We start from the raw sequence: 23,986 nt of genomic DNA, 5'->3' as shown, positions 1-23,986 counted from the left end.
ATATTTGATTATGTTCAGATGTTGTTGAGTTTACTATTGTGGGAATTCTTGGGTCCATTTGTATGACACTTTGTATTTCGATCGTCATTATGTCATGCTTTCATGCTTTTTATATTCCAAGTAGTTGTAGAAAGGAAAAGAAAAACCCGAGATATAGTATCCATATTCTTCATTAGATCGAATTCGTCTCTTCGTCCATCTCGCGGTAAAATCCAGCCACTAAGAACGCCAACTCCAATGCCTGCTTCTCGTTCAACCGGGGGTCACAGAACGTCGTGTACCGCTCACTCAAGTTCTCCTCGGTCAAACCGCCGGCACCACCAACGCACTCCGTGACTGCCTCGCCGGTCAGCTCAAGATGCATGCCGCCAAGGAACGAGCCAGCCGCCTTGTGGATTTCCAAAGCTTGACGCAGCTCAGAGAGAATGTCGGTGAAATGACGAGTCTTGACGCCGGAGGGCGTGGACTGGGTGTTGCCGTGCATGGGATCGCATTGCCAGACGGGCAGGTGGCCGGAGGCCTGAACGGCGGCGATGTGGCCGGGAAGATGCTGGGCGATCTTCTGTGCACCATAGCGGGAGATAAGTGTAACTTTGCCGATCTCGCGAGTGGGGTTCACGACGTCAAGGATGCGCACGAGCTCGTCCGGGGTCATGCTGGGGCCAATCTTGATGCCGATAGGGTTAGCGATGCCGCGGAAGAACTCGATATGTGCGCCGTCGAGTTGACGGGTGCGATCTCCGATCCAGAGGAAGTGGGCGGATGTAGCAAAGTAGCTTTGCGGGGGTGCAGGGGCTGTTGTTGCCCCCGGGGCTTGTGCAGGGTGGGTAGTCTCAGTGGCTGGATTTTTAAGAAGGCGGGTTAGACTCTGCTCGTATTCAAGTAGAAGACCCTCGTGACTTGTGTAGATATCGACGGTTTCTACACCACGGTCAGTGTCGATCCCCACGGTCTGCATGAACCGCAGGGCGTCCTTGACCCTGTTGACGATGCGCTCGTATTTCTCCTTGATGGTCGGTGTGATGACATGACCGAGTCCCCAGTCCAGTGGGGAGTGGAGATCAGCCAGACCAGAGGTTAATGATGCGCGCATGTAGTTGAGCGTGGCGGCAGAATGGAAGTATGCAGAGACCAGCCGCGATGGGTCTGGAGTGCGGGATTCCAGGGTGGCCTCAAATCCATTGATATTGTCTCCACGGAATGAGGGCATCTCAACGCCATTAACAACTTCCATGGGACTCGACCGCGGCCTGATAACGTTAGACGGTTTGTCTGTCTGATGTACTCAGCCAAAAATGGAAACTCACTTGGCAAACTGCCCTGCTATCCGCGCAATACGGACGACTGGCTTATTGGCACCTGTAAACGTTAGTATCGGTATAGGACAGATTGACGGGAAACATACCCCAAATCAGGACTAAGCTCATTTGCAAAAGCAGCTTAACTTTAGCCTCGATCATGTCTTGATTACAGTAGTCAAACAGCTCCGCACAATCTCCTGTTCATGGGTCAGCGACTGAAACTCATAGAACCAGTGATTGGACGAATCCGTACCTCCTTGGAGTACGAAGGCCTTTCCTAGTGCTACATTTTTCAAGTTCTTCTTCAAGTTGGTGATCTATCAATTGAGTCAGCATCCTCAATCAGACTAGTATGCGGTGGGAGAATGAAGGGCATACCTCTTGTGTGGTGACCAAAGGAGGCAATTTCTGTAACTTGTCCAAAGCCGCTTGAACACCTTTGGTGTCACTGTAAGGGACATCCTGCTTGATGGGTTTCGAAGCCCAGGCTAGTGGGGAGTCCGCTGTCAGTATCCAGGGCGGCTATACGCTATATGGCGGGGAAAAGGACATATCCGGGGCACGCACAGCTTGGAGTCCAAGGGTCCATGATGTGGAGTCTAAGGATCGACGGCTACCTGATGATTCGATGGCTACCAGAAAGAGGGTTTAGACTGATAACCGTAGGAAAATCAACGAATCGACCGACGTACGTGCCAGATGGCTTTCAACTTGGCAGGAATTTGTATTTTGTTACACCACAATTGAGGGAAAAAACTGCCGGTTATTCGCGGCCTGAGTCACACAACGCCACTAGTCCTGATCGGGCAGGCAAAGGGTTACAGCTGGCTTATCGGGTCATTCCTCCGTTATCAATCATTCAACCTCCATCGACGACGACAAGGACAAGCTCCTGCAGATCCTGTCCCCACAATCTACCCCAGGCTTGATATAAGCTCTTTTTTAACTTGACTAAACCTTCTTTTTGAAGCTTACTGACCATGTCGGACTCCATCCCCTCTGCCCACCCTGACCCTGACGCTGTCGACCAGCATCGCCCCGCAAACGCGGAAGACCGCAAAGCTGCCGCTGCCCTTTCCTCTCTGAACACGAATGAGATCGGTGCGGACTCAGGCGCCAAGCCGCCTTCATCAGCGGACCAGGAGGCACTGGGGAAGGCGATGAGCCGGTTGGAGATCGTTGCGGGGCAGGATGCCGGCAAGAAGACGACTGAGCAGCAGAAGGAGGCAGAGGTAGTGAGGAAGAAAGCCGTGAAAGTGACCCCGGAGGATATTAGCCTCTTGGTGCGTTTGCTATTAGACTCCCTTTCCCAACTATGCCGGATAGTCTGACATGTAACAATGGTTTCAGGTCGACCAGTTGGATCTAACGAAGGTCAAGGCAACAGAGCTCTTGAAATCCAACAATGGCGATGCTAAGCAGGCCATCAAAGCTTTTATAACTCCTATTGGGGCTTGAATTATTACCTGCTGGCTGTCTGAAATTGAAAGGTATTGATATTAAGATGTATCTCACTAAACAAATACTAAGTATGGCTGGGCAACGAAGAGCCATAACGACTGCTTGCCCGGATAAAAGTTAACGAACTTAATGACCTGAGATTATATCAACTGAATGAAATGGTATCCAATGCTCTATCGTATGCGTATCTTGTAAACTCATAAGATCGCAACAGACCATACTGTCTAGATCTTGTGATATATGCACAACACCTTATTAGGTGTCCTCTTCTTCGGTTTGATCCTTCCTCTGTTCAATCCCTTTATCCTCATAGATCGACCAAAGTAAGAACCAGCCTACTATGGCCTCCACCGCCAGGGCCCACCATATGCCGCCCACCATGTTGTACTTGAGTCCCAGTCCTAAGCCCCATCCCCCGATCATAGGGCCAAGAGTACGCGCGCCGCTCGCGATGCTCTGCGCCACGCCATGAACGGTTCCCAGAACGCGAGGGTCCGTGACGCTGTTATTCACAAGGATGATCGCCGCCGGCTGCGCAAACGTTCGTGAGACCACCTGCAACCCTACAACAACAGTAAATGCAGGCCAAACCAGCCACGGGTATCGCGGTATCAGGACAATAAACGGCATGAGCGCGTAGGCTAAAGGTGAGAATGGCAGAAACGTGCGGAAAGAAGTTAAGGTCCCCAGACGAGCTTGGACTCGAGGATAGATGAAGATCTGCAGCGGAAGGCCGATGAGCCCGATAATAGCAGTGGCAAGACCGACTCGAGAGGATGGCAATCCCAGACCACCACCGAAATGGAAGAAACCATCTCGGCTACCTTTCGGGGCCCGCGGGGCAGGCAAGAACACGAAAGCCATAGAATTACAGGCGCTGGTGTGGAATGCTAATAAGAAATGCACCAGCAAGGTAAGCAACACATTGGGCGTCCAGATCTGACGAAAGCTGGGACGATCACCACGAGGTCGAACGCGTGAGCGAGCTGGACTTGGGGGTGCTGATCTGCTGGCTACACTCCCATCAATGTATAGAGATTCATCGTCCTCATGGCTGATAAGGCGACGGTAATACTGCGGGACCCGACGTCGGGAGAAAGTATTGGCAAGTCTTTTGCCTAACTTCCGGCCCCAATCGCTTCTGTGCCGAGTAACCTCATGGGTCTGTTACATCTATTAGCAAATTGAATAAATCGGCAAACCTGGTGACCCTTACCTCCTCTAACCCAAGGATTACGGCCAACAAAGAGATGAAGATGAATACGGCACTGAGAAGATTTGGCAGTGCATAGGGCCAATGCAACATCCACCCTACACCATCTTTGCCCCCTAACAACGACCCAGGTCCAAACAGCTGCGGAAAGTTTTTCACAGGATCAGCCAGTATGCCTCCTAATATAGGCCCAATGATAACCCCGATATTGAAACACATCGGCAGCAGAAGAAACGCCCGAGACTGAAATCTGTGGCTACTTGTTAGGCGCCTTGTGGTTTGAACAAAAGGTCTAGTGTTTACGCAGGGTGCGAACTCACTTCTTCTCATGAATGATCTCGGCAATCATAGTCCTCATCACTCCGACATTGCTATTCAGAAAACCACCTAGGGTTCGGAACGCCACTGCGGAAGCAAAAGTTCTTGAAAAGCCGAACCCGAGGGACGAGATACATGTTCCCAACAGGCCAATTATGAGAACCTTTTTCCTACCCATCCACTCAGTATCCGCCAATCGACCCCACCAAATAGCTGTCACAAACTGCGCAGCAGTAAAACTACCCTGCAAGATGCCTGCTTGCGCCGAGATAGTAGAGTCGGGAAGGGAGGGATCAAAAGACCGAAGCTGGTAGAACAGATATGCTTGCAAAGACGTCTGGGCCAACGGCTCGGATAGACGTGCAAAGGTCAGGATGGCAAGTTGGCCCTTTTTAGGTAATGAGCGCCATGTTACTGGTTTCTCACTAGAAGATTCCGCCGGATCATCGTCGCTGTCATCTTCATCTTCGCTATCGTCGGAAACACCCCGACGCCGACGACTTATTGAGGCGCCGGTAAGTGAGCGATCATGAGTAGAATCACCATCGTGAATAACGGTATCTACGCTTTCAGTGTCATCATACTCGTCGAGGGTGCTGTGGTAAGAATGTGCGGAAGCCGAATGATTATCACCTTCTGGCGGTGACCGAGTTTTGCGGTGCTGGGAGTGTTGGGCGTCGGTATCTTCGGTAGTAATACCGGTATCTACATCGTCGATAGGGCGAGGTGGAATTACGCGCAGTCGGCTGGGTCCCATCAAAAATATATAGAAATAACAAGCTCCCAATGACACACAGTAGAGAAACCTAAGAAATGAGATTATAGTACAAGGTCAGGTGGCGATTAGTTGTATAGGAAGAAAGTTTGGTTGAGTTGGGGAAGAAGATTTAAGACCCGGAGAAGCATGGCGACATGCACGCTATACCCGTTTAAGTCTATCAGATCTAGCCTGGAGTCTGACAGTGGGTCCGAGTGACCTGTGTGGTATTACTGTAGTAGCATTTATCCAATTCCCTATCCCACATCATAATACAGCAAAGTAACAATGCCTAACATACACCAATGTAGCCGGACACGAGACGCCATTTCCTGGAAGAACAGAAGAAACTCAAAAGAGGGGGCAAGTTTAGTTACGAGCTCAAAATCTGACGGAGACCGCTCAGGTCAATCAACGCCAGGCTGATCTCAAGCAACAAAGGTCTTTGCCAGGCACCGAGAACAGTCAACGCTCAATAAACGAGCGGACACTTCTTTCTGGTGTAAAACTCGTTTCTGACAAAGAAAAAGCATGGTTCTCAGCTCAGGGACATACACATTCAAGTCAGTTTCAAGTCAGTCTGAAACCCGGCCTTGTACCATGCTTCAGGATTGGGAGGAAAGAAAGGATATCAAGAGAAAAGGGAAGGGTACTAAAAAAAAATAAGGAGAAGGAAAGGGTAGAGTGGCACAACCCCAGTTGTCGTATAGTTCACGTATAATTCGACGATATCCTAGCATTCATTGGTGATTACTACCACCGGTCACATCCATCGTACTCTCAATTCCTTCCCATGGAAGGTCCTCGTCATCGTCTATGTCAAAGTCTGTTTCAGCATTTTTCTGTGACGACTTATCAGTCGTAGCAGTCACATCGGCTCTTGCCGCTCCCACGTCAATGCCAATTGATTGGAGAGTCACCTCCATCTCCTGCTCAGTCATCTCTTGACCCTTACTCTTCTGCCCTTCAAGAACATCGTACAGGGCATAAATCTGATCGGCCTTCATGTCAATGTCCTTCAGTAGCTTCTCGATCTTCGTAGAGAGTGATTTCCTTTGGCGCTTGCTCAATGACGCGTCCAGTTTATTGTACGCCCCCTGGTACGTCACAAGCTGCATCTTTAGATGCGAAAGCTCGTCCTCCAACGCCTTGAGCACTGTAGCAAGGGCAACCGCTGGCGGTTGTGCGGGGCGCATGGTAGGTTCTTCATTGTAAATGGACGGTTCTGGCATACGCTCCGACACCGGGATAGGCTTAGGAATCTTCACCGACTCTCGAGTGTGGTCACAAGAGTCGCCGGGAATAGAACGCTTGCACACCGTGCAGTTCTTTCCATTGTGTTGGGTGGCGCTGTCCAGTGCCCGTTGGGCAGACGGAGGCAGACGCGCCGGGTTTTCAGCTACTAGGTCAGCACGATGGAGCGTGATGTCAGGCAGGATGAAGGCCGACGTCATATCTTCGGAAACTTGGCGCTTCCGGCGAGGGGTAGCGGAATGGTCCGAGTGTCGTCTAGGGCGTTCAATAGGCACTGACAAGTTACTGTCCCCTTCACTGGCCTTGGAGGTTGCTGTCACGTCGCCCATAGCCGAGGCCGGTCTCGCAGGGATTTCCTTGGGTTCTTTTAGGGACGATTTCCGAGGCGCTGCCGATTTGGACACACTTCGACGGGTGCTATTGTCGGTTTCGTTAGAGGTGTGATCCCTGGAGGTATTTGATTGTCGTCGTTTGCGCGCCAATCTTTCTTCTTCTAAAGTCTTTCGCAGCTGGGCAATTTCACGTTCCTGGATATATGATAAGCTTCGGACCGACCACATAATTTTGCAATGATTACTTACGTCGATAAAGCTCAGCAAGGTCAAGTCCTGCTCCGCCCCAGAGGATTTCCTGGTGTTCCCGGTTGCCTCCACAGTCGAATCAACAGGTTCGGTGACATCTACTTCCTCCACCACCACTCGCTTGACACGCTGCTTGCCCGTGTTTGACTTTTTGGTCTGGCTACGCTGTCCTGACCTGCTCGTACTGGAAGATGGCTCCTTTGATCGCGGTACGTCAATGGTAAAGAGAGCCTCATCCGCTCGCTCCTTCTCAAGTCGCGAAATCTCGTTGTCAACCTGGGTAGAAACTCTCGCCTTGGAATCTTCCCGGCGCCCGGTCTTCGATCGTGTACTCTTACTGGTGAGCTCCTTGGTTCCCCGACTCACATTTCTGCTGTGTGTGTTGTCTTGGCTGGCTTCGGTGCTTGCTTCAGACGCGGATGTCTGTTCCGATTGTTGGGTCTCTTCACGCTTTTTTGCGATGAACGGAGCAAGTTTCATGAGTTGGGATTTTAGCTCCGTATTCTCATGCCGAAGGTCCTCGATCTCGTTTTTGAGATCCTGGGATTCGAGATAAGCCACCCCTAATTGGGAGACTGCCATATCACGTTCCCGGTTCAATCTTTTCAAGGCTGTCTCTTGAATTTCAACCTTGCGCTCTACAACGTCCAGCTTGTTCTGCAGAGCCAAGTTGGTGGCATCAAGTTCTAGAGCAGTCCGTTAGCACAAGAACAAGGTAAATGCCGTAATATACTTACTTCGGTTCTCATTGGTCAGACGATCCTTCCGCTGATCATCCTCATCGGTGTCGTATCTCGTCCGGCCATGTTTATCCTTTGCGCGAGGCTTGCCAGCTTTCAGGGTAGCGTTCTCGCTTTTGACTTCTTCAATCTTCCTTTCAGCTTCCGCTTTGGCTCTCTCAAGCTCCGAGACCTTATCCTGGAGAAGCCTCAGGGATACAAACAGTGCCTTCTCATCTTCCGGGATGGGGACAGCATCAAGAGGGACATGATCACGAGTCAAAGACACGTCGGTGGCATCATGAGGAGGGGACACGAAACGAGTAGTGCGTGCGCGATTTTGACGCGTGAACACCGGCGTGCCGTCTTCGTATACACCAGAAACCAGTTCCGAGAGATTGGGAAGATCGGGGAGCAGAAACGACTGTTGCGTAGCAGTATCCCCGGCCGTGCTCATGTACGCCAGCCGTGAGTTGGCGGGTTGCTTTCCTTTTCTAATTTCTCGAGCATATGCTTCCTGCGACGCTCTTTCCACGGCGTCGGCAATCTGGTGGCTTCCGAAGCGTGTCGTGCGCGCGTTGTTCGTGGCCGCTGGGGGTCGTTCGTCGCCGAGAAAAGAGCCGTCGTAAGAGTCGCGTACCTTGGCATGCATGTCGGATAGCGTCCGCCGTTGGCTACTCGCCTTGGATTTGGAAGTCTGCGGGTCGACATTTTCTTTTTGAGCGAGACTTGCCCGTCTCAGTTGAGCATCTTTGCGGAGATTCTCGCTAGCCACCCTGCGTGACGTGTTGCGCGTGGCTGGCTTCTGGGGAGTAAAGGTAGGGTAATCGAGTCTCACGGCGGGCGACGAAGATCGGACACTGTTCTCGATGCTCATATACGAATTCCGCGAATCATCCAGACGACGCGCGGGTTTTGCGGGGCCCCGTCCGACTTCTACAGAGAACTCATCGTCCTCAGGGAGATCGTCTTCCTCCGATGAACCCGCCTGCGAGAATTCGGGGAAGTAGCGTTCTAACATGGAGGAGTTAATGGCGTAGTCGGGTTCTTCTTCGTGATCAGATTCGTGTCGCGACTTTCCAAGGCTATCCTTCATATCAGGAAGCTTTGGACTGTGGCCGACTTCTTTGGTGGACGCGAAAGCTTCGTGCTCTAGATCGAAGTCCGAGCCGAATGACGCGAAGCTGTTAGCGGTATGCTCGCGCGACATGTTGGCTGCAAGCGTGGCTTGAAGTAACTAGATGCAGTATCAAGGCAGAAATAGACTCAATAATTATAATACTGAGCGAAACATCAAAATGACGCTCTAAAGGTCGTTAAGATCAAAGCGTACGAAAGGGAAAGCTTGGATGGCGCGTCGGCCACCGCGACTTCCGAGCTTCAACGACGAGCAGTAATCAACACAAGAGAAAATTGATATTCGAGGCGCGTTGCATGCGATGGCAAAATCAAGTCTTTCCGCAGTCAACTCAATGGCATTGCTGAATGCAGTGCACGAGTAAATTGCATTGACGGGTCTAGCGGGTCGAAATTGAGGAGGTTGGGATGAGTTGTTAGTGGTTTGTTTACCGTGGTGGAGTCCTTGTCCTGCCACCGTGCGACGTAGCGACCGCCTTTCGTGCCGCATAAATCATATTCCACGTCATTGACATACCCGCATACTTCAAAGCAATTTTCGGGTAGTCGATTTATCGCGGTAGTACTCTTGAGGCAAGGTACATGCTGAGGCCCACGCCAATGGCGTACCCCCTGTGCATCGCTACCAGCAATATCATACTGCCTATATGCGCAGGATGGGTCATTCTCTCATGCGTTATCTGCGGTTCAACTGATGCCGCAATGTTCAGGTTCTCATCACACAACTACACCAGCATTGCGGAAGGTGGTATCGCCAGTTGACAAACGAGATCTGCTCTAACATGAGGCATTTGGTTCGGATGACTAACTGTTGCTGTATGTAAGGACCTACCATATTCTAAATACATGGCTGGTCTCTACTCAGCCTGTTCGCTCATTAAAATGGTGTATTAATGGTGTAGCATAGCATGCACCCCGTAATTTGCATGGTTATAGAATGATAATTGGAGAGTATGTCATAATCTGAAAAAGACTTTAATGCCATTTCTTCATCTACAATAGCGGTACACTAATGTACATTGGTCTAGGAGAAGTTCAAATAATATATACAAGTTTCACACCCTTGCGCCTAGATCAAGGAATGGGAGCGTAGAAGCTGAATTTGCCTTCCGGGTCATACTTCTGCTTCAACGATCGCAAGCGGTTCTGACGCCACTGCTCGCTGCCGTACAACTGCTCTGGTGTCTCGTCTCCGTAGGCGTAGTTGACGTACGCCCGCATGTCCTTGCGACCACTCGCTTCGTGGAGAATGTCGCGAAGTTGGGTGCCCAAGGCACGCGCCTGACTGTCACGGTCTGCGCCGCCGGGCAGGTAGTTGATGAGCGGGGCGACAAGGAGGTGCTCGCCGCGGAAGGCAAATGCACTCGAGCGGCTGTCAGTGTTGTAAACGCCCTGGGTAGAGTAGCCCTCGAACTGGAACATTGAATTGTTGAAGACCGAGTTGCCGCGGATGGCCGGGGCGAAGATATCCCAGATCTTCTTTTGAGCCTGGGGGTTATACGATTCGAGATAGATGGGGAAACGGGGGTTGGAGTAGCCGGCTTTCTGGCATGGGATGGAGGAGTTGGCAATGCCAGTCCAGGTAGCGAGGTCCTTGTAGGTACCGCTGTCGGGCACCACGGATAGCGGGCCAATGTCATGGAAGGGCTTGGTGTACTTGGAGTCCACGGTCGTTACTCCTTCCTGGATAATGTAGAAGACGATGACAGGCTAAGAGGGTGAGGTCAGAGGATGGCTCGGCGCATTAATACGTTGATGTACTCACGTTGTTAGGGTCTGCAGTCGCGTCGTTCATCCAGTAGGACCAGTTGATGACACCCTCGGGCTGTGTGCCGTTCTTCAAGAGATAGTCATTGGCGGCCTGGTAAACAGCCTCGACTTTATCACCGCTGAAGGTAATTGTCTCGATAGCCCAATCGCGATGCTCAATGTCAAAGATCTTAGTAGTAAGAGAGGTGACAATGCCAAAGTTATGACCTGCTCCCTTCATCGCCCACCAGAGATCTGACTTCTCGTCAACGGTTATCAAGGTTCCGTTGGCAAGAACAACATTCATGGAGATGAACTGGTCTGAAGCAAGGCCGTGGTGTCCTTGAAGCCAGCCGTGTCCGCCGCCGAGCGCCGGTCCGAGAAGACTGACGCACTCACAGGTTCCAGTCACTGTTTCGGAAAGTCAGCATTCTGGACAGGCCGAAATATGACAGAGCCTATAAACTTGCCTGCCTGCTTGTCAACTTTCCACAGCTCATCGGTAACAGTCTTGGAGATGGTTCCGCCACCGAATTTAGCCGTCTTGCCATCATCGGCGACTTCCACGCTACTCAGTTGACTCAGGGAGATCTCAATGCCGTGAGTCATTTGGCCCAGGGTGGTAAGGGCTCCATGGGCGCCATTGTATGCGAGGAAGGGTAGGTCTTTCTTGTTGGCGAATTTCACCTGAGCAATGACATAGTTAGCAACCAGCTATTGTTACTTTCAGCCATTAAGGAAGGATTACCGTCTCCACGACATCGCTCTCGGTGCCGGGAACCACCACGACGGTTACATTGGGTTCGGCCAGTGTAGACCACCGTGCAGATGCATCCTCAAACTCAGATGAGCCAGGGAAGTACACCTTAGCCGTGCTGGAAAGCTTGGCTCCTAGTTCCTGAAGATCGGCGTCGTCCCGCGGGCACAGGCCATTTGCCCAATCGCGGGCAACACTGCGGCAGGCCGATGTCATTGCCCACACGGCGACGGCCGTGAAGGCCTCCATCTTGAGTAAGTACATGGTGACGAGGGGCTCTGGAATGCCAGTCAAGAAACTCTACTGCCTCACAGCCGAGCAACCCTGCAAGCGGGCTGCAGCGCTTATGTAGAAGCCGCAGGAACCATTGGCGATTAGCTCAGGGGGTATGGAATACTGGGTCTCGGAATTCGAGCCTGGAGTAGCCTAGTTTGCGCTGCTATTTCTTTTTGACCAAGCAATTGTATCGTGCGTTGGCGCGTGTTTTACTCTATAAAAGTGGGTCTTGTTTGTAGACCCAGAGCCATCGCCCCATTGTGGGCTCAACCTGCCGGAAGCCTCGGGGCCATCGGTCGGATCTGTCAATGCGATCCCGTCATGTCCCACCGTTCACATATAGCCAGCTGCGTTGTTTTCGGTCGCTTTATGTCTGCTGGGCAGGAATTGCCTTTCAATGAGAGAATAAAAATGAGGAAGCGAGGAACGGTCTGCGCAAATTTACTCTGCCCGATTTCTTCAGTCAACCCATGTTAGACGTAATCCATCCTTCGGCCGGAACGATGCAACGGTAATTGATTAATATGGAGCTTCGTCTAGGTGGACACACTATAGTGGGATCGGGCGATTGGCTTATGCGCCCCCAACTGACCCTAGCGTTCTTTTAGTATAGAAACCGTTGGTTCGTTTGCAATTTCTCCTCGGCTACAATAGATTAATGGCGTTATGGAGGGTGAAGAATGGAAACAGGAGTGAGAACTTCGTCGCTGGCGTCAGGCACGCTAGCAGGCATTATTCTTTACCAAACCTGCTGTTGACAAATGTCGACAAGGACCACCTTGGGATACGAGACGACGCTTGCTGCGCAAGATGCTCAGTCCTGCTGTGGTGGAGTTATGGACGCTATATTCTTTTGGAGTGGCTATAACGCTGCTTAGAACATACGCACGATACAGAGCCGTGGGATGGAAGCGATTCGCGGCCGACGACTACTTGGTATGGGTCGGAATTGTGCGTGCCCTCCCACTGCATCGTACCTTCGACCAATGCTAATTTGCTGGAAGTTATTCTACACGGCGCAGACAGCTCTTGCATATAGTGTGAGCAGTGTGGCCCATGGCCTGGCGAACAGTGGAATGACAGATGCCCAGAGGGCCACACTTTCGACTGAGAGCCCGGAATACTATCAAAGGTGCGTCACACCTCAGTTGACCAATAAAGCGTCGTGGAAGCTAATACCAACGCGATAGAGTGGTTGGCTCGAAAATCCAGGTTGCGGGCTGGGCGACTTATATGGCTTTGATCGGGTCCTTGAAACTGTCCATGATGGCATTCTACGTCCGACTCACTGTATGAACTCCAATATGACCACTGTATCTTTCGACTAGTCACTGACATCCTCAGAATGGCCTTGGTCACCGCTATCGCGTTCCAGTTTGGATCGGGTTCGCGCTTGTCATTGGCTCTTTCCTGGCAAGCTTCATCGTCATTCTTGCAGCGTGTCGGCCATTCCACAAGTACTGGCAGATCTACCCAGACCCTGGAAGTAAGTATCTCTCTCTTGTAATATCTGCCGCTGCTAACATGAAGTCTGTCACATGTAGACATCTGTCAGCCCGCTATTTCCGAGGCCATCGTCTGGGTGACGTTCATCGCCAACATCATCACCGATCCGTACCTCATCTTCATCCCAATTCCCATGTTGTGGAAATCTAGCCTGAAGCTCATCAAGAAGATCGCAACGACCATCGTGCTGGGCGCCGGTGTGTTTGTTCTCGTCTGCGCCACTCTCAAGAGCGTCTTTCTCATCACGGTACGTCCAAGATATCTCTCCAAGTAGATCATCTCTAACGCACACCAGGAGCCGTTGGACGGCGCCGAGATTGCCAACTCCTGGGGCACGCGCGAGACCTTTGTCGCAGTCGTCACAACCAACCTCCCGATGATCTTCCACCTCTTCAGATCCTGGCTCACCGTACTCTTCGGAAGTGCCTTCCAATCGACCGAGAAGACCTCATACAAGTCACCCTATATCGGCGGCAGCGACTTCACCAGCCGGAATTATCGGAGTCGGCGCGGACCCCCTAGCGTGAATCCCATCACCAATATGACATTCAGCGAGAGCAAGGAACGGATAGTCGAGGATGTTAAGATGCAGAACATGAACATATACTCGGAGCCTGTGGCCGACGGCGCAATTTTCAAAGGCATAATGGTTTCAAACCAGATTGAAGTCACTCATGAGACTAGAAGTAGTCACAGTCGGTATCCAAAGTGTTAATTGAAATAGATCTCACTTCGGTCACCACCCACCAATCTTGGTAATAATAGACATCACGACTCTCATCGTAGACTCAGATTGTCAGTGTGTCATTATCTATGGAGCTTCAGTATGTATCATGAACATTCGTGCGAAATATAAGGTATACCCCTAATGGTATGAGGGTTGCACTCCGAGACCCGTACAATGCATTTCGCGCCAGCCTTTTGGTCATCATGCATAATCGAACCAAACCTGGCCTTCACGTGGACAGATGCGAGCAGACATTGTGCCACTGTATTAGGAAGGTAACAAATATTGTTCTACCACTGCTGTCTTACCGACTTCCGATGAGTGCGGATGTGTGGACATCGATTGATCACGACTTCCAACTATGGATACAACACGTTTAAGAATAGACACGATTCTATTGCTTGGGCTCGCCGCATTGGCCGGGAAAGCGAATCAATCCAATAGGTCGGATTGTATTCCGTAAGCTACACGTCCATTTACCGTTGACTAGCGTTGGAGTCATATGTTCAAAAAAAATCCATACAAATCACTCTTTATATACATACAGAGGTTTGCATAAGCCATATACATGCCACCCGAACGCCATGCTAGCGGAATGAAACCAAGCTTCAATAAGGAAGAAAATGAACAGAGAACGCGCTATTAATAACAATCAAGTGGCCACACAGTGGGGAATCTAAACGTCGTAAGCTCGTAACGGTCTAAGCACGCCAGAGACGGTGGAGAAGATGCCAAAGAACAATAGGCATACGACATCAACGGAGCAGGAATGCAAACAGGAGAATTAAGGGCTAAGAGTCGCGATGAGTGCTTTGGTTTTCTGTTGAGCTATGCTCTTCACGGTGGGGGTTCGTAGGTGTTGTAGGTGTGTTATTCACAGGGCTGGCGAGCTCGATTTGAATTGTAGGCAGAGGAGTGAGCTCTCGCAACTGTGGCGGATGGCTACCTCGCTCTGCGGTCGGACTTTCGTACGGAGGCGCCTCTCCCCAGTCCAACTGTTCATAGTCCGGAGGGGGGATATGAAGAGCCCCCAGATCGCCTTCCCCAGAACTCGGAATCATGGAGTGGGTGGAAGCAGCATGTGATTGGACCGGGGTCAAGCTATCTTGTTCCGATACCCCAGTGTCTGCGGTATGAGCAGACGAGTACGATTCGCCTCGTGAATGAACATTCGTCAGACTCGACGTGGATGAACGATTGGCCGTTTCCGTGCTCGTCGTATCTACATTCGACAGGAGTGGGCGAGAATCCGTATCCGGTTCATCAGGCGAGGCATTGCGCATACGCGTTCCATCATGTCGCACGTAGCCCAATGCTGCGTAGCTGACACTGGAAATACGCCTCTCCCGACCGCGACTCCGAGCTTCGGCCAGAGCCACTGCAGACGATAAGTTGGAGTTGCTCCCGTTGGCAGAAGGACGACCCTGGGCTCGAGCACGACTCTCTTGGCGAAGCTGCTCGAGACGGATATAATCCCCACGAGCACGCGCCTCACGACGCTCCTCTCGCCTGGCTTCGCGCTCTGCTATCTCCTGTCTCCGTTGCTGGCGGATTTGGTATAAAGATTCCATCAGCTCCTCCCTACGGGACTCCTCTTCCTCGGCAGTCTCGGGAAATTCAACGACGACATCCATGCCGCCCCGCTCTCCTTCTCGGGCAATGACCTGCTCTGAGGGTTTCGGACTCGACGAATAGGCGGGAAGTGTCATGACGGAACGGACTGACGTTTCACGGCGAACTGCGCTGTTGGTGTTCATTTCTGATCCTCGTTCTGCAGACCCGGTGTTTGCGCCGGCTTCCGCTCGATTTGATGACGCTCCATCATTCGGAACTTGACCGTATGACGCTCCAGCTTGCCAGCGATTCCATCGATCCTTCAAGGACTTCCCAGGAATGTATTTTGGACGACAGTTCATGCGACGGAGCGTGCGCAGGGTGAAATACGTCATAAGAATGACGGCTATGGTGAAGACGATGGACGCAGCGACCTGTCAAGATGAGTTGTCAGCTAGGTCTGCGACTGGATCATCTGAGGATCTACTTACTATGATAAAGATATTATTCCTGCGAGAAGTCTCGGATCGAGAGTCATGGTTGTTGTCCGCGCCCGGCGGTCCACTCTGACGGGCGACAAGCCGTCCATATTGAGATGGGATATACATTCTCCGCAATCCCACGAGGGAGCTAAACAAAGGATCCAGTGAATTCTCAGCTATTCGACATGCGGAATGTGATGACAAGGACGGTTCATGGTCAGGGGTCTGGAAAGGTCAGATGAAAAGAATGTTCTGCGTGGGTTAGGCAAACCAGCGGAATGGGCGGATGGCTGGGCAGGGCTGAGCCAGTCTCGGCGATGATGAGAGATGACAGGCGCCAAAGTAACGCTAGCGTGCAATCACCATTCGTTACACCAGACCTGTGTTGGTTTATATAGGAGGAAGAAAACCGATCAGATCCTTCATCATGGAGAGAGTAGTTCAGCAGAAATCTATGGCAAAAAGATGAAGACGGGGAAGTAAGGGTGGAGTCTTCCAGTCTTTTGTTATCATTACGGAGCTACTCCGTACTTACTGGCTTTCTAATTTGAAGGCTGGAGTGGCTGGTACGGACTCGGTTTTCTCCTGTAACAATATTTTTAGATTTTAATTTACGGAAAGCTTATCTAATACTTTTGGGGCACTGTCGCAGCATTCAGATCAAGATCTGATCCATCACCCGTTGTATAGCATAGCCTCATCCTGCTTAACTAGTATGGAATCCAAGGAATTATGTAAACTTGAAGGTTCAAAGGCGTATTAAATGGTTCATCGGTATCCTGGACTTCTCAACAACTTCGTCAAACGGCCCGTGCGCGGCTTACCGGCTACTATATCCGCTACAAGATATATACATAGTCACATCCATCTCGCGTACGTGAAGCCATTGAGCCCCTTAATTCCTTGCGACCCACTCATATGCTACAGGAACACATATAATCCAATCGCTATAGTTTGAAAGGCAGGACCTGGCTCCTTTATCTGGGAGTCGGAAGGGATACGGATAGCTAGCCCTTTCTCTGCTCACCTCGATAGGTAATTTACCTGCAGAAGATAGAAACTACAAGATCGGCTTCCCTTGTTAGAAGTTTGTATTAAGCGTCTTCCTTACGGGTTAAGTAGTGGTCAGTCACTGCATACAGGTCCAGGTATTGTAGATGTTAGTCGAAAGAATAACGATATGAGTACAAGAGGATTAAGACTCACGAAAAAGAGGTACACTACGGAGTACTACTAGATGTTGATGCCCTTTTTAAAAGTAAATATGGTAGAACATAATTTAAGTACTGGAAGTATCTAGACAACTGCAGCATGTTAGCTCAGGGGAAGAGCGGTAATTTTTCACGTGACCTCCAATTAATTCGAGTTATAAACTAACATAATCACAGCCGGGCTCATAACCCGGAGGTCCCTGGATCGAAACCAGGACATGCTATCCTATCTTTTTTTTCCCCCATTTCTCACCTTTCTTTGTTTCTTTTTTTGCACCCTCCATATCTTTACTTTATCTTTTTTACCAGAGAGCATAATCATTCCTCGTGGTACTTGTCATGTAGCCTTCATATAACTCGAATAATCATTCGGATTCAGCCGCTCAGCTGCTTGAGAGTTTATGGAATATGGCTCGGTGGACCTGTTAGATCAACTATAGTTTGTAAATGTAACCCCAACAGACAGATGCTTAGCTTTGAAATTGTTCTTGCATTATCACTATACGTTACATCGATCAACCCTAGAAGTGTGACAGCTCCATGGTACTTGTATACGAAATATAGAACTTAAGCCTTTTAGGCGCTCCCACTAATCGTATGTTGATTTCCTGTAGTATACAGGTCTTCCTGCACCCGTTCTCTTATACTGTAAGCATGCCATGGCTTTCTACGATAACTCAGAACGAGATACCGTATATTACACCCGGTGCCATAGACAATCTTTGACTCATTTAGAACATTTCTGATTTCGCGGCCGAAACTCCCCTCTCGTGGCATCCGTTGATATCCACCGTTTCCTATAGACTTGGATACCTCTGCAACAGTACATGTGATTTAAACCATTGCTGGGCTCATAGTCATGGTACCAAGCTTCTCCGTTTAGCTTCAGCTTCCAGTTGGAGCAGGTGCGGATGACCTCACCACCTTCCTCTTTTGGCCTATGGCTCAGGTATAAATACTTTGCTCTGCCTTCTTCCTCTTTCTCCCCGACAACAGAACTCACACTGCCCTACTTGAACAGCCTTCTTTCGTCGTCCTCATCCTCCTTCTCGACCACACCAACACTAAGCAGCCCCGTTCCATGCTTATCATTCTATTCTTACCCTTGTTCGCCTTCCTATTTTTATCCTTCTGCTATTCTTATCCACATCTACCTTTTTTGTACCTCTCTTTCTTTGTCCCTTGTTTCCTTTTGACCTCCCTGTCTACCAATCTTCTGTAATTTTTGTCTACTGCTGCGTTTAACTGTACATAGTTTAGATAGCTCCTCGCACAACTACATGTTTAAACTCGTAGGAGGGAAGCGAGGCCCTCTCATCAAGCAATCTGGTATTACCAGGTACTTGGAGAGGGGAGCCCCGGTCGAATCCTATCAACAATGAGAGCGTGCAAGTTTAGTGTAGCAAACGGGAAGTTGGTTGTATGGGGAGGTGGTGGGGGTTGTACATAGTGTATGGCATTGAAGACGTCCAGCTTTGAAGTCATGTACATAGTCAATAGAAGATATCTATTCGGAATAGCCCTTTCCGTCTGTTTCTTTTATTTTGACACCCAGCAAATATGTCTGATGTCAATTTTGAGCTTTTGTGCAATTCCTTGATCCAGAAGAGCCAGTTCAAAGCTCCTCACGCTACATCATACGCTCACACTCCGGCTGCATATACATCCACCGATTCACTGGCCATGGAGAATACAAGACTAGTATTTCAGATTGAACTGGAGCAGTCACTGAATCTAGGGAATAGTTCAATGCCGTAGATTAACCAGGGACTGAAGAAGTGACTTAACAAGCCAGTACAGATGTAGATATCCATTCACCTCCTCGTCTTTGGTTTATCTCTTCCTACTAGCTCTATAATACCTTACTACCTCTTCTTCATCTCTACTGTAAACGATAGACTGGCCGGCTAACATATTCTTGCTCTTTACGTATACATATTTGAAGATCTGGACAAAGATGTCTAAATCTCAATGGTAATACAGATTACAGTCCCACCTCTGCCAGAATCTAGGGTAGATAACGCCCATGGCAGTCGGGCGGCCTACGGGCCTGTCTGACACTTTCGGTAGACTTTGAGATATTAATGATATGTCAATATCATATGAGCATATGGCGTTTTAGTGTCCGTCTTGCCAGCCGGCAGTAGCCACCATGGTCAAGGTAAGTAACAGCTCCTCTTGCCTTGCGTTGATTTGGAAGCACTTGGCTGGATGGGCTAGACTTTGAGTTGTTGGCCCCTCTCCTGTGGTTCCTTCCAAGCTCTCTTAACAAAATAGCAGTTGTGCCTTGAAGATCCTCCCATCTTCCTCAAAGTGTTTTGCTACTTTAGGGTTCTATATCAGACAAATACTGATACTTAAAATATATAGTGTTATTATCGCCATAAGTAAGGGCATCGTCAAAGTGAATGTCGCCGCCGAATGGCGGACGGACTGGCATCGTGGTTTAGGCGGAATGGTGAGTGGCCTTGGTAGTTTCATGGATAGCTTTGCTGGATGTCAGAACGCTAATTGCTGGCCGTGATGGGGATCCGCTTGTTGAGCTTAATACTATATATAATACTAACATTTCTCTAGGGCCACGTGGTTAGTCATTCAACCAGGGTTATATTTGATATGGATACTGACTATCTAGGCCGCCGCCCCAGGTGCCTCTCGCCGTTTGCGACTGCCGCACCAGAATGCGAAGCTTTAATAGAGGCCTGTGTGCTATCGGTGATCTGGTAAGCCCCCACCCAACCAGTTTGAAAATAAAGACTAATTGTATAGACTGCCGCGCTGCCCACACCCCCTGCTCCGCGTCGGCGCTCGCGTTGGTCTCGTGATACCTCTGCTGCTAGTACTGAGCCCCAGCAGCAGGGTGTGGAGGAGGGGATGGCGGTGCTGACCTTGGGAGTACTCTAAAGAATATCTATGTATAAGGCCAGACACAAACTCTGTACTTTTGATCGTCATGAAAGCACGCGTGGTTATCACTGCACTACACTTTTTAGGGCTGTCTATTCTAAAGATTAGAACCATCAGATTTGAAGTGTATCTTTAAGGACTGTAGCGGCTATGTAACATTATATATAATCTTTCAGTCTTTATGACCGACAAGGTTGCTTTCATTCTAAGCATATGAAGTAAAAAGACGAGCCAGCCAGTATTGATCATGACTAAGTTGATAGATGAAGAAAGCTACATCGAGGACTAGTCTGGATGTGGACAACTAGCTGGCACATGACAGCCCGACGGACCAAGGACCCGGAGCCGGAGGGAGCTCGTAATCCAATGATCATCCCAGTCCTTTATGGCTGTGCAGCTTAAAAGGGCACGGAACCACGAGTCATGATCTGGTAGTCTGCGGGGTTGGTTCTTGGCCCATTGACACACCACCAGCTCGTATCTTTTGTCCATTATACATATGTCATTACCTCATGCGGCAGAGCGTTCAAAAGTCTGATTTTGCTTTTTCTCCACAGTTGCCAGACCTTATAAGACCATAAGGAAAACAGGTCTATCCTTCAGGTGATACAATAAATTCCCATGCGTATTAAGCCATTTCATTGATGTAGCTCTGGTGGTCCAACTGATGACGATCGCGTCATATTTACCATGGGAGATCATTCTGACAAGCACTCTCCCGCAGCTCCCCTCGGTTACCTCGCACCTGTCTGCGCCGGTCTTCTCGTGATCAGTGTTTGGTATGTTGCTTCATCGTAGATCGCGAGACCCCTGTGTTGATTTGGCGTCCGCTCAATAGGCTAGTTATTGCTCTCAGGTATCGCCATTTTCGTCGTGACCGACGGAATGCTGGTTTCTTGGATCTTGAAAGTGTTCCCTTTCGACGCGGATCTACGGTTATCTCAAGCGGCGAGGTCGACAAGCAATTCCCGTTGATGAAGTACAGCGACTGGTGGGCAGGTCGAAGTAGAAAGGAGAGTATAGCGAAAGAGACTATTGGATCGCTTAGTTCGGCGTCAGAAGACCCCAAAAATGGTCTGGAAGACAAGGAGATAGCAATTACCGTCCCTGAAGGCCATGTCCAAAAGACAAACTCTGCTGAGAATGCTCCAGACACTCAAATAGACAAGGCACAGGAACGTGTTCGCGGCTCAGGGAATGCTTGTGAGCACGACACTGATGATGCAGCCAGCGAGACGGGATGCCTATGTGCGATTTGCATGGATTCTTTTGAAGGTGAAACATATATTCGGCCTCTGACATGCGGCCACATTTTCCACTCTTCTTGCGTGGATCCCTGGCTCACAAAGCGACGTGCAAGCTGTCCTTTGTGCAATAAGAGCTTCGGTGATCATGAAGCAAGTAATAGGGAGGAAACGGTTGCACATATATTCCCCGTTCTTGCCGTGCCAAGGGCAGCAATGCTTAGAAGTGACGTTTTCCCCAGGACAATCTGAGACGATATCGATGCATTGTCAATATGCGCAACGTCTTGAGTCTTCCGCTCGGTATAAGGTCAAAGCCGGCAATGCAGGTTTTGCTAAGCATTGCACGAGATCCGTTGTTGCGTCAGATATTGGCCGTTTATTCCTGTTGGTGGGACTGAGGAGTAGGGGGCCTTGTCAGCTGCGCCATTACCCAAACTTCAAGCTGGAGTGGTAATCGATATGCCCAATATCTCCGGCCTCAAGGTCATACGAGGCATGCGTCTCCAGAGTGGTGGGGCCCGGCTCTCCAAGGCCTTTTTTCTCTTGATGAGTGGCCTCCTTTGTATCCAGGCGAGTGAGCGACATTTTGTTCGTTGCTTCCGGGCTCGGATGCATTTCGTCAGACCCTTTGTGCACAACGTTTTGGACGGTCCTCCCGCTTCCAAGCCTGCTCAAATGAAGACGTGGGATTGAGAAGGATGGTCGTGATTGTGAGCTGACTGTAGTCCCTGGAGACTGCGAGGCGCCGGGTGATTCCTTGATCAGATGAGCACCATGATGTCGGTAATGCTTGCTATTGAACTGGAACGCCTTCAGGCCAAATAATTTGCGCAGGAGCGGCCAGAGGCAGATCAAGTTTGCCACATATATCGCCGTGCTTGCTTCTCGGATGTACCATATCTGGTACATCGTCGTAAGAGGACTTAAAAAGTTATATACCTTGTTGAGTATCGCAGCGAAGATGGTGAATACCCCCAGGCTCATGATACAGACCAGAATGAACTTTCTCCTAGCTTTTAGCTGAGTCTTCATGAGTAGTGGGACGGGGACAACTAGCATGGCAGCGTCGGAGGAGATATTAAAGACAGCTTGAGTAATGGAATAGTGTTGATAGGTTGCACACTGTATATTCTCCACTGGAAGTTGCCAGTACTGCTCGAAAGGCCTGCAGTACACTCCGAAGTAGGTGACCATGATCACAACGAAGCCAACGGCGACATAGACGGCGATAGCCTTGACGTAGAGATGTAGGAAGCGGATATTCGCAGTCAACCGCCAGAACAAGCTCAACATGCATATCTTAACGCCCCACGTCGAGAACAGCATACATTGTTCCAGGCCGATGACAATCTTGCTTCCGTATATTCGGTCTCTGACTTGCTGGGGATCTGAGAGGATTTGCTGCGTCTCTTCCGTGGGAAAGAGATTCGTTCCATGTCTCGAGGACACTTGGATTAGAATCAATAAGCTAGTATAGATCATCTAGAATGCGGAAGTATTAGATTCTCATTATCAAGAGTATGCAAGTGAAGCTCACAAAAGTTGCCGTCATGACATAGTCGTCAACTATCCACACACAGTCAGCGTAGTTTATAGCATATAAAAAGAACGAAAGCATACAAGACAACCTCTTAACCGAACCAGCGGCAATGGAACGAGAAATCCTAGATGACCGGCGTAAGATGTGCTGATTTCCGTGCTGATAGCACTGGTAGTACGTACATTCTACCAATGAACAGCACAACGCCAATACTCCATAAAATCAAACCCTCGGTGAGAAGCTGACGGGGAGTGGGCGACACGTTCCCCATCTTGTTGACAGCCTATAACGCCTCTCTAAGGTAGGACTAAGGTGTGTATTGTCTATGAAGAGATAGGACATATTCGGGTTGGCATACATGGACATACAATGGACTTCATTGGACTTAAAGATGTCAACACTAGCAGGTTCAAAAGGGACCAAAATCTCCTTGTTTCCTGGATACAGTGCAGTATGTTTCTCGCTTATGAGCATTTTTACTGGAGTCATTTGCGATACCCGGCACATGGGTGTCTTGATCGTGCCAAGTGGTGGAAGTAAGGGAATGGAGAGATATGCAAGGGATATCACAACAGTGGCACGAGTGAACGTCGTCCATATTAATTGTCAGGTGCCGCGCAACGGTATTTACCCTGGGAGTGAAACAGGCCTGCGTAAATTTACCATAAGATTTTGTGCCGAGATTGAGATAGACCACAGGTCCAGCCTCAGCATGTATCTGCCACGTACCCTCCAATGTCTCTAAAACAAGGGGTGTTAAATTATTCGGGGGTAATTCTTATGTTCCTTGGAATGCTGAAGGCAGCGAGGGCTTGCATGCGAACTATATCTGCATTGCTCGACCGGTTAGGTTTGCCTAAGCGAAGCATGGGCTGACTTTCACGGAGAAGTGTTCAATTTCCTGACCTTCAGTAAGTTCAGGATGTTCTAGACATTGACAGGCTGGACAGTGCCAGCCGTTGGTCACAATGCGTCGCCTTGCATGAAGTCTCTACACGGTGGTGATATGAATTCATCACGAAACATAACCCAGGACCGTCGCGAAGACCGAGGATTGATGACTTTGCATATTTCAAGTCGGCACGCGGATTCTACCTGTCAACGATAACAAATAGCGGTGAGGCACGTTGCGGTATTCTGATAGGTGCCGATATTCGCGTTGAGGATGGAGGGGCTCTGACAAGTTTCCCTCTGTTGCAAATTGACACGTTGCTGTCCCGGTGGAGTCCTGAGATCACAGCCGTGAGATGATCAGGTTACAGGATAAATTCTTCTGTATGCTCGACACT

General features: G+C 49.7%; 10 protein-coding genes and 1 non-coding gene across 11 annotated transcripts; 5 read left to right on the top strand and 6 right to left on the bottom strand.

Annotated features, from left to right (window-relative positions):
• Window positions 1-172: 172 nt before the first annotated feature.
• F9C07_2230701 (phospho-2-dehydro-3-deoxyheptonate aldolase) lies at window positions 173-1,890 on the bottom strand (the record flags this gene model as incomplete). The annotated part of the gene is made up of 6 exons (XM_041285277.1): window positions 173-1,250; window positions 1,308-1,359; window positions 1,406-1,498; window positions 1,555-1,618; window positions 1,680-1,789; window positions 1,869-1,890. The coding sequence occupies 6 exons, from the start codon at window positions 1,888-1,890 to the stop codon at window positions 173-175; spliced, it is 1,419 nt and encodes a 472-aa protein (XP_041144449.1).
• A 168-nt stretch (window positions 1,891-2,058) lies between these two features.
• Window positions 2,059-2,924, top strand: F9C07_2281853 (uncharacterized protein). Its single transcript, XM_041290768.2, has 2 exons — window positions 2,059-2,584; window positions 2,652-2,924. Exons 1-2 carry the CDS (start codon window positions 2,282-2,284, stop codon window positions 2,757-2,759), a joined length of 411 nt encoding a protein of 136 aa, XP_041144448.1. The 5' UTR covers window positions 2,059-2,281; the 3' UTR covers window positions 2,760-2,924.
• Window positions 2,925-3,017: 93 nt separating this feature from the next.
• F9C07_4825 (putative MFS multidrug transporter) lies at window positions 3,018-5,050 on the bottom strand (the record flags this gene model as incomplete). Its single annotated transcript, XM_071511274.1, has 3 exons — window positions 3,018-3,926; window positions 3,979-4,225; window positions 4,296-5,050. The coding sequence occupies 3 exons, from the start codon at window positions 5,048-5,050 to the stop codon at window positions 3,018-3,020; spliced, it is 1,911 nt and encodes a 636-aa protein (XP_071364982.1).
• A 740-nt stretch (window positions 5,051-5,790) lies between these two features.
• On the bottom strand, window positions 5,791-8,814 carry F9C07_4824 (uncharacterized protein; the record flags this gene model as incomplete). Its single annotated transcript, XM_041285276.2, has 3 exons — window positions 5,791-6,831; window positions 6,886-7,571; window positions 7,623-8,814. The coding sequence occupies 3 exons, from the start codon at window positions 8,812-8,814 to the stop codon at window positions 5,791-5,793; spliced, it is 2,919 nt and encodes a 972-aa protein (XP_041144447.2).
• Window positions 8,815-9,815: 1,001 nt separating this feature from the next.
• Window positions 9,816-11,535, bottom strand: F9C07_4823 (putative FAD-dependent oxygenase; the record flags this gene model as incomplete). The annotated part of the gene is made up of 4 exons (XM_071511273.1): window positions 11,239-11,535; window positions 10,961-11,177; window positions 10,507-10,901; window positions 9,816-10,451 (listed from the first exon to the last, which is right to left on the bottom strand). Exons 1-4 carry the CDS (start codon window positions 11,509-11,511, stop codon window positions 9,816-9,818), a joined length of 1,521 nt encoding a protein of 506 aa, XP_071364981.1. The 5' UTR covers window positions 11,512-11,535.
• Window positions 11,536-12,167: 632 nt separating this feature from the next.
• On the top strand, window positions 12,168-14,146 carry F9C07_1393162 (uncharacterized protein). Its single transcript, XM_071508064.1, has 6 exons — window positions 12,168-12,474; window positions 12,528-12,655; window positions 12,714-12,813; window positions 12,868-13,009; window positions 13,068-13,276; window positions 13,325-14,146. The coding sequence occupies exons 1-6, from the start codon at window positions 12,334-12,336 to the stop codon at window positions 13,742-13,744; spliced, it is 1,140 nt and encodes a 379-aa protein (XP_071364980.1). The 5' UTR covers window positions 12,168-12,333; the 3' UTR covers window positions 13,745-14,146.
• A 401-nt stretch (window positions 14,147-14,547) lies between these two features.
• On the bottom strand, window positions 14,548-15,918 carry F9C07_4820 (uncharacterized protein; the record flags this gene model as incomplete). The annotated part of the gene is made up of 2 exons (XM_041290775.1): window positions 14,548-15,744; window positions 15,802-15,918. The coding sequence occupies 2 exons, from the start codon at window positions 15,916-15,918 to the stop codon at window positions 14,548-14,550; spliced, it is 1,314 nt and encodes a 437-aa protein (XP_041144444.1).
• Window positions 15,919-17,100: 1,182 nt separating this feature from the next.
• F9C07_t122 lies at window positions 17,101-17,227 on the top strand. Its single transcript has one exon. It is a non-coding gene; the product is annotated as a tRNA-OTHER (tRNA).
• Window positions 17,228-19,155: 1,928 nt separating this feature from the next.
• F9C07_2230694 (uncharacterized protein) lies at window positions 19,156-19,907 on the top strand (the record flags this gene model as incomplete). The annotated part of the gene is made up of 6 exons (XM_071509867.1): window positions 19,156-19,164; window positions 19,284-19,318; window positions 19,374-19,461; window positions 19,581-19,589; window positions 19,652-19,726; window positions 19,773-19,907. 6 exons carry the CDS (start codon window positions 19,156-19,158, stop codon window positions 19,905-19,907), a joined length of 351 nt encoding a protein of 116 aa, XP_071364979.1.
• A 594-nt stretch (window positions 19,908-20,501) lies between these two features.
• F9C07_1392463 (RING finger protein) lies at window positions 20,502-21,495 on the top strand. Its single transcript, XM_071508062.1, has 2 exons — window positions 20,502-20,689; window positions 20,749-21,495. The coding sequence occupies exons 1-2, from the start codon at window positions 20,601-20,603 to the stop codon at window positions 21,404-21,406; spliced, it is 747 nt and encodes a 248-aa protein (XP_071364978.1). The 5' UTR covers window positions 20,502-20,600; the 3' UTR covers window positions 21,407-21,495.
• An 88-nt stretch (window positions 21,496-21,583) lies between these two features.
• On the bottom strand, window positions 21,584-22,968 carry F9C07_4817 (uncharacterized protein; the record flags this gene model as incomplete). The annotated part of the gene is made up of 4 exons (XM_071511271.1): window positions 21,584-22,639; window positions 22,695-22,723; window positions 22,778-22,882; window positions 22,926-22,968. The coding sequence occupies 4 exons, from the start codon at window positions 22,966-22,968 to the stop codon at window positions 21,584-21,586; spliced, it is 1,233 nt and encodes a 410-aa protein (XP_071364977.1).
• Window positions 22,969-23,986: the final 1,018 nt, after the last annotated feature.

The sequence above is a fragment of the Aspergillus flavus genome, chromosome 3 (assembly GCF_009017415.1).
Source record: "Aspergillus flavus chromosome 3, complete sequence".
Taxonomy (NCBI): domain Eukaryota; kingdom Fungi; phylum Ascomycota; class Eurotiomycetes; order Eurotiales; family Aspergillaceae; genus Aspergillus; species Aspergillus flavus.
This window is presented reverse-complemented; position numbering and strand designations above follow the sequence as displayed.

Bases quoted from the DNA above. Each gene is read 5' to 3' on its own strand.
- F9C07_1392463 (XM_071508062.1), top strand. From the start codon at position 20,601: ATGGGAGATCATTCTGACAAGCACTCTCCCGCAGCTCCCCTCGGTTAC. The intron at 20,690-20,748 runs GTATGTTGCTTC...TCCGCTCAATAG, and splicing joins CTTCTCGTGATCAGTGTTTG to GCTAGTTATTGCTCTCAGGT.
- F9C07_2281853 (XM_041290768.2), top strand. From the start codon at position 2,282: ATGTCGGACTCCATCCCCTCTGCCCACCCTGACCCTGACGCTGTCGAC. The intron at 2,585-2,651 runs GTGCGTTTGCTA...CAATGGTTTCAG, and splicing joins CGGAGGATATTAGCCTCTTG to GTCGACCAGTTGGATCTAAC.
- F9C07_1393162 (XM_071508064.1), top strand. From the start codon at position 12,334: ATGCTCAGTCCTGCTGTGGTGGAGTTATGGACGCTATATTCTTTTGGA. The intron at 13,010-13,067 runs GTAAGTATCTCT...TGTCACATGTAG, and splicing joins GATCTACCCAGACCCTGGAA to ACATCTGTCAGCCCGCTATT. The intron at 13,277-13,324 runs GTACGTCCAAGA...AACGCACACCAG, and splicing joins AGAGCGTCTTTCTCATCACG to GAGCCGTTGGACGGCGCCGA.